The 16,424-nt window shown below is 44.5% G+C and overlaps 1 protein-coding gene across 12 annotated transcripts in view; it reads left to right on the plus strand.

Moving 5' to 3' along the window:
• The window catches only part of LOC127505160 (pancreatic secretory granule membrane major glycoprotein GP2-like), a 57,834-nt gene extending 41,640 nt beyond the window's left edge, over positions 1-16,194 (plus strand). For all 12 annotated transcript variants that reach the window (XM_051880510.1, XM_051880513.1, XM_051880512.1 and 9 more), the window contains 3 exons: positions 14,894-15,136; positions 15,393-15,555; positions 15,980-16,194. In XM_051880510.1, coding sequence (XP_051736470.1) covers positions 14,894-15,136; positions 15,393-15,555; positions 15,980-16,060 — 487 coding nt within the window. In that variant the 3' untranslated portion in view covers positions 16,061-16,194. The remainder of the gene's footprint in view (positions 1-14,893; positions 15,137-15,392; positions 15,556-15,979) is intronic.
• The last annotated feature ends 230 nt before the right edge of the window (positions 16,195-16,424 follow it).

A 16,424-nucleotide genomic window follows, 5' to 3' on the forward strand; every position in this document is an offset into this window, starting at 1 on the left:
ACAAAAGTGGACGGCGAGGACCAGCCAGCCGCCTCACAGATGTCTTTGATAGAGACACCACTAGACCAGGCCCACGAGGAGGCCATGCCTCTAGTGGAGTGGGCTCTTACTCCTATGGGGCAATCTAGGCCCATAGACAAGTAGCATAGAGCAATAGCGTTGACTATCCAACGCAAGAGTCATTGCTTTGTGACCGGAAGCCCTTTGGTGCGGCCGCCAAAGCAGATGAAGAGCTGGTCAGACTGCTGAAACGCTCGATGTAGGTCCTCAATGCCCTAACTGGGCAGAGTAAATTCAACTCTTGCTCGTCCGTCAAGGGAGGTAGCGCTGAGAGGGAAATGATCTGTGCTCTGAACGGAGTCAAGAGCACTTTGGGGACGTAGCCATGCCTGGGTTTTAGAATGACCTTCGAGTCGTTAGGCCCAAACTCAAGGCACGCTGGGCTCATGGAGAGGGCCTGCAGATCGCCTACACGCTTTACAGATGCTAGAGCAAGTAGCAGAGCGGTTTTAAAAGTCAGAGGCCGGAGGTCAGCTGACCACAGTGGCTCAAAGGGGGCCCCTTTGAGCGCTCTGAGGACCGTGGAAAGGTAGTGGGAACAGTGAGAGGACGGGGGGATTCAACCGCCTAGAACCTCTTAAAGAAATGCACTACAAGGCTGTTTCGTCCCACTGACTGGCCAGCGATAGGTGTGTGGAACGCTGCTATGGCTGCTACGTATACCTTGAGCGTGGAAGGGGTGAGGCCCTTGTCCAGACGCTCCTGGAGAAATGACAATATCAGAGATATGTCACACTCCACAGGGTCTTCGTTTCGAGCTGCACACCAGTCGACGAAGACTGACCATTTCTGGGCGTAGAGGCGTCTAGTAGACGGGGCTCTCGCCTGAGAAATGGTATTCAGCATGTCCCCTGGGAGGTTAACAGGCTCCCATCGAGGGACCACAGGTGCAGAGCCCAGTTCTCTGGCTGGGGGTGCCAGATTGTCCTGTTCGCCTGAGAGAGGAGGTCCTGTCTTAGGGGGATTGGCCATGGGGCTTTTGTTGAAAGCCTGACCAGCTCCGAGGACCAAGGTTGATTCCACCAGAGTGGGGCCACCAGGAGGACTCTGTGATTGTCTTCCCTGATTCGTCTGATGACCTGAGGGATCAGAGCGATCGGGGGAAAAGCGTAGAGAAGGAGGCTGGGCCAGTCGTGGGCCAGCGCATCTATGTCCTTCGAAAAGAAGATTGGACAGTGAGTGTTGTCTTCTGAGGCGAAGAGGTCGACCTCTACCCTCCCGAAGATCTCCCAGATTCTGAGAATCATCTGGGGATGGAGCATCCACTCGTCTGAGGGGACATTGCTCCGAGATAGCATGTCTGCTCCCAGATTCAATCTGCCCAGTATGTGCGATGATCTTAGCGATCGCAGCCTTGGCAGGGCCCATTCCAAGACCTGCTTTGCCAGTGCACAGAGGCGACTGGATGAAAGCCCGCCTTGGTGATTTATGTAGGAGACCACTGTCATGCTGTCCGACCGGACCAAGACGTGGCGTCCCCTCAGGACCATCTGAAAAGAGTGAAGGGCTCGACTCACTGCTAGCATTTCTACACAGTTGATGTGCAGATGGCTCTCGTTGCTCGACCATGAGCCGAAGGCTGGTCTGCCCTCGCACAGAGCGCCGCAACCCCAGTTGGACGCATCTGTCGAGACCACCGTCCTTCTGGATACCGCCCCCAAGGGAACCCCACGGCTGAACCACAGAGGGTCCTTCCAGGGTTTCAGGGCTGCTATACAGGCCTGATTTACCCTGACAAAAAAGCGGCTGTGCCGCCAAGCGTGAGGTGGGACCCGAAGGTTTAGCCAGTATTGCAGAGGCCACATCTGAAGGAGGCCGAGCTGCAAAACCGGGTAGGCGGAAGGCATCAGCCCTAGCATCCTCTGGAAAAACTTCAGAGGGAGACGGGTTTTGATCCTGACAGAGGCCATGAGCTGCTAAATGGCCAGAACGCACTCTGGCGAGACTACAGCCCTCATATGGGCTGAATCGAAAACTGCACCCAGGAACAATATGCATTGGCTGGGGAGCAGTGAGCTCTTGGCGAAATTGACCTAGGCATGAGTCCTAGGCACTCCAAGTGGCTGAGGAGCACGGATCTGTGATGCTCTAGCTCGGTCTGCGACTGGGCCAATATGAGCCAGTTGTCGAGGTAATTCAAGACACGGATTCCCATCTGTCTCAGAGGGGAAAGTGCCGCGTCCATGCACTTCGTAAAAGTGCGGGGAGCTAGGGACAGCCCGAAGGGAAGGACTGTATATTGGTATATTGGATGTGAAAGTACACGTCTTTTAGGTCCAGAGAGAAGAACCAGTCCCCGGAGCAAATCTGCGTGAGGATCTGTTTCAATGTTAACATCCTGAACTTCCGTCTCATGAGGGAGTGGTTCAGGAGTCTGAGGTCTAGGATGGGTCTGAGGCCGCCACCCTTCTTGGGGACAAGGAAATTTCAGCTGTAAAAATTCGCTCTCTGAGGGGGAAACTATTTCTATGGCTCCCTTCCCTAACAGAGTCGTCAATTCGGCGTGAAGGACATGAGCGTCGTTCAGTTTTACCAAGTGGGAACCACTCCGCTGAAGTGCGGGGGTCTTCGGGTGAACTGCAGCGAGTAACCTCGATTTATTATCCCCAACACCCAGCTTGACACTCCTGGGATGGCCTGCCAAGCCTCAGCCCGCGTGACAAGGGGTTGGATTAAGTCGGTTGACAGACCGCTGTGTAGGGGCCTGAGCACAGACGAGTGTGGAAGAGGAATTTTGCTCTCTTTTTGAAAATGTATGTTTTTTATTCTGTTCGCCATGAGAACGGCGTTTGGCGCGGGCGCAACGACAGTGGGCCCAGGGTGTGAAACAAACATTTTGTCCCCAACACCTGGAACTGAACGGGGTGGCGGGGGAACTAAACGAGGCAGTTTTGGGGGTGGTCTGGCCGCAGCGGGACTTTGCCCCCTCCTCTTCCTTCCTGTTAAATCAGGAAGACTTAGGAGGCATCGGGTCCATTGTTATCCTAGGCTGGGGTCCCTGACGTCTTGGGAAAGGCGGGCGCTTAGAGGAGAGAGATCTCTGTCGTTGCTCCTTAGGGGGTGCTGCCTGGGAGGTAGAGAGAGCAGGCTTGCTCTGCTGCTGAGTCGGCGCAGTCCTGGGGCGACTCGAGCCAGTGGCTGAGCTGGAGCGCTTGGGCAGGAAGTGTCGCATAGCCTGGGACGGCTTCTGCGCAGCGGTGAAGCACTCAGTGAATCCCTCTACAGCTGGCCCAAAGAGACCGGCGGGAGAGACAGGGGCGTCAAGGAAGGCCACTTTGTCGATCTCCTTGATCTCCGTCAAGTTGAGCCAGAGATGGTGATCTAACACAACCAGGTTGGCCATTGATCACCCGATGGCCTGGGCTGTGGCTTTCGTGGCATGCAGGGCTAAATCCGTGGCGCTGCGGAGGTCACGAAAGGCAGGTGCGTCAGTTCCAAACTCGTCCAGTGAACGGAGAAGTTTGGCTTGGAACACCTGGAGAATGGCCATGATGTGTAGTGCAGAGGCAGCTTGGCCTGCAGAAGAATAAGCTCTACCAGCCAGAGCAGAGGTAGTTCTGCAGGGCTTAGTGGGAAGGGCTCGTTTATTCTTCCATCCCACGGCCGCGGGAGGACAGAGATGAGCAGCCACAGCCTCGTCCAGGGGTGGCATTTGCTCGTATCCCTTCTCGTGAGAGCCACCCACGGTGGTGAGAGCTGCAGATGTAGTAGTGCGTAGGCGGGCCGAGTAGGGGGCGCACCACGACTTAGTCAGCTCGTCGTGCACCTCAGGAAAAAATGGTGCAGAGCGCTGGCGAGGGGCCTGGCAGCGTCCAGGCAGGAACCACTCGTCCAGTCTGCTGCGTGTCAGCTCTTCAGGGGGAGCCCACTCGAGGTTGAGTTCCTCAATAGCCTTGGAAAGAACGCAGAACAACTCGCTATCCATACCTGCCCTGGCATCGATGGGCTCCAGATACGGCAGGTGGGCGGGGTCTTCGGAGTCGCTGGCCCATTCCTCCGTTTCAGAAGCCGCCAATGACATGCTGTCATCAAGTGGCTCGTCCTCAGAATCGCCAAACGATACGAGGTCACTCGCTTCAGCCGAGGGATGCTGATCGGGGTGGGAGAATAGGACGGGAGAAGGCTCTCTGGGCGGAGAGAGTGAGGCACACGTGGGCTGAGCCAGCGTGAGCTCACTCGTCTCCGAGCGTTGAGTCCCTCTGCCCCACTGTTTCTTCCTCACAGGCTCTTGGGAGGAAGAAAAGGGGAGGGCGCGAGGGGCGGGACCGCTTTCCGTGAAGAAAGCGATCCGTGAGCGCAGAGAGGCGAGACTCATGTTCTCACAATGGGAACATGAAGTCCCGGTGAGCGCCGCCTCTGCGTGGGGCTTGCCCAGGCAGAAAACGCACTTACCGTGCCCCTCGTCCAGATGCAGAGGGGCTCTGCATGTGCCACAGCTGTGGCACAACATAGAAGGACGTCGCAGCGCCGTGAAAACGGCGTTTGAAATACTCTTTATAAAGCGGTAAAAACCGCTGAAATACAGTGGGTACGGAAAGTATTCAGACCCCCTTAAATTTTTCACTCTTTGTTATATTGCAGCCATTTGCTAAAATCATTTAAGTTCATTTTTTTCCTCATTAATGTACACACAGCACCCCATATTGACAGAAAAACACAGAATTGTTGACATTTTTGCAGATTTATTAAAAAAGAAAAACTGAAATATCACATGGTCCTAAGTATTCAGACCCTTTGCTCAGTATTTAGTAGAAGCATCCTTTTGATCTAATACAGCCGTGAGTCTTTTTGGGAAAGATGCAACAAGTTTTTCACACCTGGATTTGGGGATCCTCTGCCATTCCTCCTTGCAGATCCTCTCCAGTTCTGTCAGGTTGGATGGTAAACGTTGGTGGACAGCCATTTTTAGGTCTCTCCAGAGATGCTCGATTGGGTCAGGGCTCTGTCTGGGCCATTCAAGAACAGTCACGGAGTTGTTGTGAAGCCACTCCTTCGTTATTTTAGCTGTGTGCTTAGGGTCATTGTCTTGTTGGAAGGTAAACCTTCGGCCCAGTCTGAGGTCCTGAGCACTCTGGAGAAGGTTTTCGTCCAGGATATCCCTGTACTTGGCCGCATTCATCTTTCCCTCGATTGCAACCAGTCGTCCTGTCCCTGCAGCTGAAAAACACCCCCACAGCATGATGCTGCCACCACCATGCTTCACTGTTGGGACTGTACTGGACAGATGATGAGCAGTGCCTGGTTTTCTCCACACATACCGCTTAGAATTAAGGCCAAAAAGTTCTATCTTGGTCTCATTAGACCAGAGAATCTTATTTCTCACCATCTTGGAGTCCTTCCAATGGGGACTTTCATGTGTCTTGCACTGAGGAGAGGATTCCGTCGGACCACTCTGCCATAAAGCCCCGACTGGTGGAGGGCTGCAGTGATGGTTGACTTTCTACAACTTTCTCCCATCTCCCGACTGCATCTCTGGAGCTCAGCCACAGTGATCTTTGGGTTCTTCTTTACCTCTCTCACCACGGCTCTTCTCCCCCGATAGCTCAGTTTGGCCGAACGGCCAGCTCTAGGAAGGGTTCTGGTCGTCCCAAACGTCTTCCATTTAAGGATTATGGAGGCCACTGTGCTCTTAGGAACCTTAAGTGCAGCAGAATTTTTTTTGTAACCTTGGCCAGATCTGTGCCTTGCCACAATTCTGTCTCTGAGCTCTTCAGGCAGTTCCTTTGACCTCATGATTCTCATTTGCTCTGACATGCACTGTGAGCTGTAAGGTCTTATATAGACAGGTGTGTGGCTTTCCTAATCAAGTCCAATCAGTATAATCAAACACAGCTGGACTCAAATGAAGGTGTAGAACCATTTCAAGGATGATCAGAAGAAATGGACAGCACCTGAGTTAAATATATGAGTGTCACAGCAAAGGGTCTGAATACTTAGGACCATGTGATATTTCAGTTTTTCTTTTTTAATAAATCTGCAAAAATGTCAACAATGCTGTGTTTTTCTGTCAATATGGGGTGCTGTGTGTACATTAATGAGGGAAAAAAATGAACTTAAAAATGATTTTAGCAAATGGCTGCAATATAACAAAGAGTGAAAAATTTAAGGGGGTCTGAATACTTTCCGTACCCACTGTAGCTCTTTTAGAGAGCGGTAATAAACCGCTGAAATAAGCTCTTTTTAAAAGCGCGCCGGACGGCGGCAGGGGAGCGCTGAGAAACCGGAAGCACAAAGCGGGCGGCTCGAGGCCACATTCATTTACAATATATACTGATTCACAACCTAGGGAGCTAGGGAGCTGATTGAGACGCAGGGACTGTCTTCATTCAGGCCGATTCAACGAGAACACGCACGAAAACAAGAGGCGGGATTTATCGCACAAACCAATCATGTCCAATCATAACCGATCATATCCAAGCATAGCGCAGTTGAGGCATTGCAATCCTTCACAGGCCTTCACACAGCAGAAATGAACGCGACAACAGCCAGTCAAAGCACGTCGCTTATGAGTCTGCATGTTTTGCGTGTCTGTGTGAATGAACAGCGTAGTTTCGTCTAGCCTACTACACAAACTCAAACATACGTGAGACGCTTACAGGGTTTTCAACATGAGAGGACATGAACACATGCACTTTATCTCCAGAACTGCCCTGAGGCACTTCAGAGATTTTAACCATTTCTTTTGGAAAAAACTTAGACAAACCACCAAAATAAAAGTTTGCTTTCTCTTGGAAGAAATTTTAACAGAAATATATTACTATGATATAGTAAAATGTATGGCTCAAAGTAATAATAATATTACCATTGTTTGTAAGGAATATCATACAACCAAGATATTTTTCATCCATGTTCTAAAATGAAAATCAGATCTGTCATGCAGCATCTTATTTGACAAAAAATAAAAATGCAATGTTTTGTTGTAAATTAATTGTTACAGTTTTATTAATTAATTTCATTAAACACTATTGTTGATGGCAAATTTGTATTAAATCATGAAACACAGGGAAAATAAAATATATTTAATGGGGCCCTAAATATATAGGTGGCTTAATGCGGTTTAATTGTGAACAAACAAGTTATGTTTACATTCATTCTCAAGGTCTAATAAACATGTGGAGAGCATATCCTTCCCCATTAATGGTAAATTAATATCGTGATAAATATCTATATCATATGATATGGAAAAATAATATTGTCATAATATTTCTTGTCATATTGCCCAGCCCTAATTTTAAAATTTATCATGAAAAATGCTGAAAATTAAAATCAAAGAAAGAGTAAATTAAAGAGAAGATTAAAATGTAGTGAATGGAGAGGAATAAAATACAGATCAAAAAATGTGCATATGTTACATATAAACAAGTCTAGCTAAAATTATCAAAATAAAATTTAAAACAGAATAAATAAAAATAGTTTACTAAGGCGCATTATGAGAATAACACAGCTGTCTATGATTAGAAGAGACATTCATTCCTTTTGGGCGGGTTTTGAGGAAGCTTTGGGCTGGAAATTTTTCTGGGACCTGGCAACGCTGCTATAGAGGCTCTGCTTTATTTCTATGAGCTGAAGGGAAGCACAGAGACCCGGACTCCCCACTGTAACTTTACCTGAGGGTGTTGCTGTTTGACAGTGTTTCTTTAGAAAAACGAGTGACTTTTACACTTTTTAATGTCAAATTTTGTAACATTTGCGTTGTTTTATTTTTGTAATATTGATTATTTTTTCATCCAGTTTTTTCCAGTTTTTTCCAGAAACGCCCCCGGTGTATACTGAAATGAGTATACACACATACATATATATATATATATATATATATATATATATATATACACACACACAACTATACAGGCAAGCTTGTAATAATGTTTTAAAATTCTTGTGATACTGGTGGGTATTCGCGGGGTATTCAAACATGTCATTGCGTCACGTCTGTAAACAGAAAGAACGAGTCCCAGCTAGAAGGTTATATCACATGTGAGGCGGATCATTTATAGCCTTTTTTCACCGCAGCTGCAATAATTAAACTTATCATTTGGATGGCGGATTGTATGGTATGACAAATTGTTAGACATTAGACTGTACAGAAATTGAAATCTACAGGTAATGCTACACACTAAATACACATAGTCACGCAATTCTGATGTTGTTAACATTAATAATAGTGCTCATAAATGGCTGCTGAGTATTCTCACTCTAATCAAAGTAGAGGCTTGGACCTGAAACTGTACTATTGGAAGGTTGATATGTCAAAACCGCTAGCACCGCTAGTAGAGAACGAGTTGTAATACACGCTCTGTCACTTGCCTTTTTTGCTTGTAAACTCTTCTCTGAATGAGGTTTCTTGTTTTAACAATGGATAATTACTCAGATGGTTGCCTTTTTGAACGATTCATTTTGTTAATCATGTTTCTCAGTTATGACTTCAAGCTGTCAGAACTAACACACCTCCTCCCAATAGGAATGCTCTGACAGATTGGCCGCAGATTTGTATCAGCAGATCATCACCATAACTGATCACAATTTGATTACGTTAATCACACAATGACGTCAAACTTAAGCGCCAAAGTCATTTCAACAGCAGCGAGGTCTCAAGAAAGCAAAACAGAACTCATTTCAGTATATGCACATGCTCTGAGAAATGTTTTGTGAGCATTCATAACAGAAATGCATGCACATAATGCTGCTTGCTCATCTGCGTCAAAATGCCCATCTTCGGGAGTTTCCTAGTAAACAGTTTTGTCTTAAGTTAACGTGGCTGAAAAAGAAAACGCATGTGTATCAGCATATAAGATCCATGAATTTGGTGTTAAAGTGACAGCAGCCTAATAAAGCTGCTGCCGTCTTTGCCATTAATGTTAATCAAATAATCTCTCATTGCTCTTGACTGAATTACTTTTGTAACTTTAATTAGAATAAATGTATTTAATTTACACAGTAAAGACTAATCAGTGTTTTTTGTACATTTGATACAATTTATGTAGTATGGAGTCCACCTATTTCTAGTGCTTGAAGTTTAGTGCTCCATGCATGAGTGTTGACAGTGAGTGACTATTGAGTACAGCCACACACGTTATAGACGAAAAGAGGAATAGACTGTTTACCCAAAATGCAGAAAAGCTCAAATTTATAAAGAAAAGCCTACTCAAGTAGGAAAGAGCCAAAGGAAACAAATACTCAGAAGCTTGACAATCACTTGCTGAATAATATAATCATTTTTGTATCAGACCACTCGATTTTGTTTATTTAGGAGTTTCAATGTTTCCATTTGTTATTGTCCAGAGTTTGGGCATGGCCACATAAAATGTCTTATCACCCTTAGATTTATAGCAACACAGTGGAACAAATGGGAGTAAATGATTAGAAGATCTGAGTGCTCTAGTAGGACAGTATGGTTGAAGAAAGTCACTAATGGTCAGACAACGCCTTGTATGCAAACAAGAATTTTAAAATCAACCCTGAATTGAAAGCTAATGGAGGGACGCTAGTATAGGAGAAACATGGTCCTTCTTTTTAGATTCACTCAAAAGCAGGCAGCCACGTTTTAGGGGGCTTTCACACTGGCAGTTTAGTTCAAATGGGGCACGGTTCACATGAAAAATTAGTAATGCTGTCAGGCGGACCCGTGAGCGCACAGGGGTACCGAACATGAGACTACCTGTAGGAGGTGGTCCAAGTTTGGTTGCACTGGAAATGTGGCGTGATTAACTCGAATGTGACAGCTACTCGGACTCGGGTGCACACTTGTTCAGGAAGTAAAGTAACCATGCATTTTAGCCAATTACAACAAAACACATGTAAGGGATGACACTGGTGATGATTTACCTTGGATACAAGCGAGAGTGAGCGTACATTGTAATTGTGCAGTGTGAGTGCAATCAGAGTGGCAAATGAATGGCTCGCAATCAGCTGTCTCTTCAAAAGAGTCCATTTGCACGCAGAAGAAAGCCGGCTTCAATGCGGCGCACATACAGTAAACCTAAATATCTTTCCTTCTGCTGTACATAATAGCACCAAATTAATAAAAAAAAACACTATACATTGACTTGTTTTCTGTCATGTGCCATGCAGGTTTGTGATGACGTAAGATGAACACAATTGCACAAGGGTTTGATAGAATTAAGTTGAGTGTAAAACCAGAACAATGCTGCTCGGTACCGGGAACAATCACGCTCTGACTCAGACCTGGACTGCAGCAAACGTGCCCAGTGTGAAAGTAATGTAGATTGAGAAATACAAGAATAAAGAGAATTACAGTTCCCTTTCGATACTTTCACTCATACTGCATATGGGGGAAAAGCTTTCCGGTTTCGCTCTCAGCGAGTCTCCTGCCGCCATCCGGCGAGCTTTCTCAAAAGCGCAACTTTCAGCGGTTTCTCACCGCTCTAAAAGAGCATTTCCAGCGGTCTATACCGCTCTAAAAGAGCCCACACAAGCGCCGTTTTCACGGCGGCGGCATTGTTATAATGCCGCGCCACACTTGTGGCACCTGCAGAGCCCCTCTGCAGGATGATGACGGCCACGGTGAGTGCGTCGGATGTCTGGGCAAGTCCCACGCAGAAGCCGCGCTCACCGAGACTTCATGCCCGCACTGCGAGTGTGTATGAGTCTCGCCTCTCTGCGCTTGCGGATCGCTTTCTTCAATGAAGAGGACGAGCCGCTCGACGACTCCATGTTGCTCGCAGCATCCAAAACGGAGGAATGGGTCGGCGACGAAGAGCCCGCCCCCCTGCCGTCACTGGAGCCCATTGTTCCCAGGCCTGGGACGGACGCCGAGTTAATCTGCATCCTCTCAAAGGCCGTCGAGGAGCTCGACTTGGAATGGGCCACACCTGAGGAGCCGACTCGAAGCAGGCTGGACGAGTGGTATCTGCCGGGACCCCGCCAGACCCCCCGCCAGCAATCTGCTCCCTTTTTCCCCAAGGTCCATGTAGAGCTCACGAAGTCATGGCGCGCTCCTTACTCCGCCCGCCTGTGAACTTCTTCACCTGCGGCTCTCACCTCGGTTGACGGCTCACGTGAGAAGGGTTACGAGCAGATGCCGCCGCTGGAAGGGCGCAGTTCCTGGAAGGGCACCACATCCTAGTCCAGTCGGACAGCATGACGGTGGTGTCTTATATAAATCGCCAGGGAGGCCTGTCGTCCAGTCGCCTTTGCGCCCTGACAAAGCGCCTCCTCGAATGGGCAGCACCCAGGCTGCGGTCACTGAGAGCGACGCACATACCTGGAAAATCGAACCTGGGAGCAGATATGCTATCTCGGAGCAACGTCCCCTCAGACGAGTGGATGTTCCATCCCCAGACGGTACTAAAGATATGGGAGATCTTCGGGAAGGCAGAGGTCGACCTCTTCGCCTCAGAAGACAACTCTCATTGCCCAACTTTCTTCTCAAAGGAGATGGATGCGCTGGCCCACGACTGGCCCAGGCTCCTCCTTTATGCTTTTCCCCCGATCGCGATGATACCTTACGTCATCAGACGAATCAGGGAAGACAGACACAGAGTCCTCCTGGTGGCCCCACTCTAGAGAACCCAAATCTGGTCTTCAGAGCTGTTCAGGCTCTCCACGGAAGCCCCATGGCCAATTCCCCTGAGACGGGACCTCCTCTCTCAGGCGAAAGGGACAATCTGGCACCCCCAGCTGGAACTGTGGGCTCTGCACCTCTGGTCCCTCGATGGGAGCCGATAAGCCTCCCCGGGAACATTCTACACACCATCTCTCAGGCTAAAGCTCCGTCTACCAGGCTCCTCTACGCCCAGAAGTGGACGGTCTTCGTTGACTGGTGCTCAGCACGCAACATTGACCCTGTGGAGAGTGACGTATCTCAGATACTGTCTTTCCTCCAAGAGCGGCTGGACGGAGGTCTCACCCCCTCCACGCTCAAGGTTTACGTAGCAGCCATCGGAGCGTTCCACGCTCAGACGCCCAGACAGTGGGTAGAAACAGCCTTATTGTGCATTTCTTGAGAGGTGCTAGGCGGCTGAATCCCCCTAGACCACTCACCGTTCCCACATGGGACCTTTCCACGGTCCCCTAAAAATACCACAGAAATTGATTAATCAAATATAAAATAACACTGCATAGTCATAACTGTATAAATTAAATATAGATTAATCCTTATTAAAGCTTTTCTTTTGTTGTTTAATTATCATTTATAATACAGACAGCCAATAATAGACAGTAGCATGTTTTAAAGGCTGCTGTCACTAAGACCTAATGGACGGAGACAATATGCTGTTACACATGCTGTTCACATTCACATAACCAACGCGAATATACGCCAAGACGGGCATTTTGACATAACTGTGTGTGTATTTGAACGTTTATGTGTAATAAACCGCGAAAATTTGACACTCGCGAGAGGCGGCTATGTGTGTGTGCTTTGGTCGAGAGCGCACTGACTGAAGACCGTCTCTCAGAGAGCGTGCGCAGTTTTTTCTCTCTAGGACATAGCTTACATTTTACCGTAATGTTCTTACCTACCTGTGTCAAAAAAGTGAAGTAATTGGATTATTTCCATTCTGCAAAACAGCCACTCGCTTCTGCCGACATCTTCAGACAGCGACTACACAGCCAACTGGTGCGAAGCTGCGAACTCACGCGCAACTGCACTACAGCTAAAGATTTTAAAGAGGCAGCGTTAAGCGTTAAGAGTGCTATTACCTTTAGACGACAAATTTAGATTTTAAATTCAATATTGATTTAAACAGAACTGTTGAACTAATTTACAGTATGTAATGCAAGTACATTATAAGTAACTGTAATTAAATTACCTAAAAATGAACAGTAATCCCTTACTTTACTTTTTCAGTGGATACTTAGTAATGCGTTACACCCAACACTGGTCACCAGTGTGTGAAATTTCTTCAAAATAGTTATATATAAATAATTTAACTGAATAACTTCTCTCTCTCTATTTTTGGTTTCTTTCTTTTTCATTTATTCTTCTGGTCCTGTGTTTGGGTATTCCAACGATGAGAATTTATGGATTGAGGATTATTCTTGCCCTCTTGTACTGGTGCAGTATTTGGACTGGGGAGCCAACCCAAAGGAATCTCTCTGATCTTTAATAAGATCAGAATACTTCAAAAATATTTAAATGCTATCATCGACAGAGGGGTAGGACAAATAGTTTGTGTCATTAATATGGCTGGATCAATTCTGTGTGTGGACTGCTGGATTAGGACACCCATTACCTTTGGAACTAAAATGTTGTCAACATTTCATCTTCTGGAGCAAAATCTAAAATGCAAGCCTTGGAGATGTGGATCACTTATTGGGTTTAAACAGGTGACAAATTGAACTGAGTCTTGAGATCTATACTGCATAAGAACACCCTTGTTGCTAGTTGGGTTGATTTGTAACAAACATTGCTGTACCTGTTTTTATTATTATTATTATTATTATTATTACTAATAATAATAATGTTGTTGTTGTTTTTGTTTTAACACTTTCAAAAGTTCCTAAAGGAAAGAAAATACATTTGCGTTGACTTCACTGTAGCCTATATGTGCGCTGGTTCCTTTCCGTGTTCTGACCGGTGTCCGAGTCTCAATAAAACGCAAGCCCATTCATTCAAATGATTAATAATGGGAAATAACAAGCGCTTCCATTTTAGAGTCCCTGTTATCAAATCTTTTGAAGATAATTCAGTTCATGTTTGCCAGCCCAGGACATTTTACAAATCCAGACCAGACGATGTTCTACGGCCATGTCCGGAATAAAGAGTAGCCTATCCATGTTACACAGTACAGTTAGGGTGATATTATATGACTTAACCCGTGATATAAGATTTTGGACATATTGCCCATCCAAGTCATTCATCCCAGTATTGCAGGCTCAACAGTAGGCTACACTTCTTGTATTTCAGCCACACCACAAGGTATCACTGTGGCTTCAACGCTTCGCCCTCTTCTACTCTGAGCTCAATTGCTATGTCTGAGGTAAACCACGCCCTCCTCATTACCGTACGGGCAAAGAAATGTAAAAGTGCATAAATGTAGAAATAAAGAAATGTAGAAATGAATAAATGGGGAAATGAACAAATATGGAAATAAATACATAAATACATAAATAAATAAATAAATAAATGTGGAAATAAATAAAAATCAAAATGAATAAAATTTATAAATAAATAAAAGAAAAAATAAATATATGCATAAATAAGGAAATAAATGTATAAATAATTATTTATTTATTTATTTTGCTTTTCTATGTACATTTATTTATATATTTATTTATTTATTTTTGCTTTTTTTACATTTCTTTGTATATTTATTTATGTATTTATTTATATAATTTATTTAATATTGGCAGGTTTGGGATTCCATAAGCTGTAGCTTGACAGAGCAAATGAAATAAAAGTTATTTGCAAAAATATACCATATGGAAGATTTAAAGGAAAAGAAAACTAGAGTGCAAATTAATATAAACATACAGGTTAAGAATGCACATTGTACAAAGAAACAGGAAACAGAGACATTATCATGAGACAAATTCATAATAAATTCAAGAGAAAAAATAACTATTATGTCATTTTTAAAAAATATTAGAACAAAATTTCATGAAGCTCCAATAATGTTGCTGGTGACAGAGGGCAGTAAAAAGAATACATTTCTTAATATGATATATTTTATTTTATTGGTAAGCAAATCAGTTGTGTACCAGAATCATTTTGTGAAATTAAGTTCTTAATGCTTCCCAACCTTACTGTCCAGTTGTACTATAAGTGGTTGTTGCTAATTTTCTATATCTTAGTCATGACCATTGCTGTTCATTCTATGCTTACAAATTTTTTCCTCATTGTGTTATGTAACTTTTACATTTTGCCCCACAGTGTGATAAGCATAGATCTTCCTGGCCAGGGCGTATACCAGATCCACATGATTCCTTACCATGATGCACAGTTTACCCGCCCATATGAGGGGGATGTGGAAGTGCAGGTGAATCAGCAGATGTATGTGGCAATTGAGGTGGAAGGAGTGGATAGAAGTCAGATTGCAACAGTTCTGGACAACTGCTGGGCTACGCCAGTTAATGATAGTGAATATCAAATTCGCTGGAATCTGATTATAAGAGAGTAAGTAACTGACTTGAAATTTCCATGGTTAACTGACAAGATTTATTGTCATCTCAAAAATGTTTCACAATGTTTCACTTGCTTCACAGATGACAGATAAATAATAAAAACCATTTTTGACTATTAAATAATTTTGCTTGCAATTTTGGATTGCGTGTTTTAGTGTGCACTGAAAGTGTAATAGGTGTAACTTTTATTTACAACTTTTATTTTTATTTTATTAAGTCTTTATTTAATTTTTTTCTGCCTTTTCTAGATGTCCCAACCCTAAGGATGGAACAGTGGAAGTTCTACAGAATGGTATTGACACAATAAGCCATTTCTCCTTCAGGATGTTCACCTTCACAGGAGCTTCTGATCACATCTTTCTGCACTGTAAGGTTCACCTCTGCCTGGTGCAGAATGGAAGATGTGCACAGGTAACATATCAATATCCATAGCATTTTTTGGTAACACTTTATTTTAGGGTCTTTTAACTAGTTGCTCATTAGCATGCATATTACTAGAATATTGGCTGTTTATTAGTAATTATTAAGCACATATTTATGCCTTATTCTGCATGACCTTATTCTACATTCTTAATCCTACCCAATACCTAAACTTAACAACTAACTTACTATCTATTAATAAGCAGTAAATTAGGAGTTCATTGAGGGAAAAGTCATAATTAATAGTGAATACATGTTCCCTATACTAAAGTGTTACCCATTTTTTAGTGATCGCATTGCTTTAATAGTAACCTGCAGATAAATTACTGTGTGAATAGTATGATATCAAATAAAACACAATTAAAATTACACTATAGAATTTGTTAAAGTAATGTTACATGTCTGTCACCTTCAGTCATGCAACCCTGGACGTAGACGCAGAAGGCACAGATCTTTGGACTTCCATCACTCTGCAGCGATCACCATAGGTCTTTAAGAGAGCTAGACACCCCTGCTGGATTGATGAAAGATGAATGATGTCAAAGATATAACTTTGTCCTTGTAGAGGAAGTGTTATTTAAAACAGTAAACCATACATTTTTTTGAGGGTGGGGTTTTTATGACTGCATACAGGACATGAAATTGTATTAAATCAAATAATGTTTTCGTTTCTTTTTACGGTGTTCATGATGTATTACAGTACTATATCCTTGAATAAACTTGGTTAGCTTTGAAATGAATTTTTGATTTTTTCTAAACCTCAGAAAGCTTTACGTTTTTGTTCATGTAAATTACAATGTTATTAAATTATTTAAAAGATGTTATCCCTTTACAATGCCATGCACAAAAAAAGTACAAGT

The sequence above is a fragment of the Ctenopharyngodon idella genome, chromosome 22 (assembly GCF_019924925.1).
Source record: "Ctenopharyngodon idella isolate HZGC_01 chromosome 22, HZGC01, whole genome shotgun sequence".
In the NCBI taxonomy this organism is placed as follows: domain Eukaryota; kingdom Metazoa; phylum Chordata; class Actinopteri; order Cypriniformes; family Xenocyprididae; genus Ctenopharyngodon; species Ctenopharyngodon idella.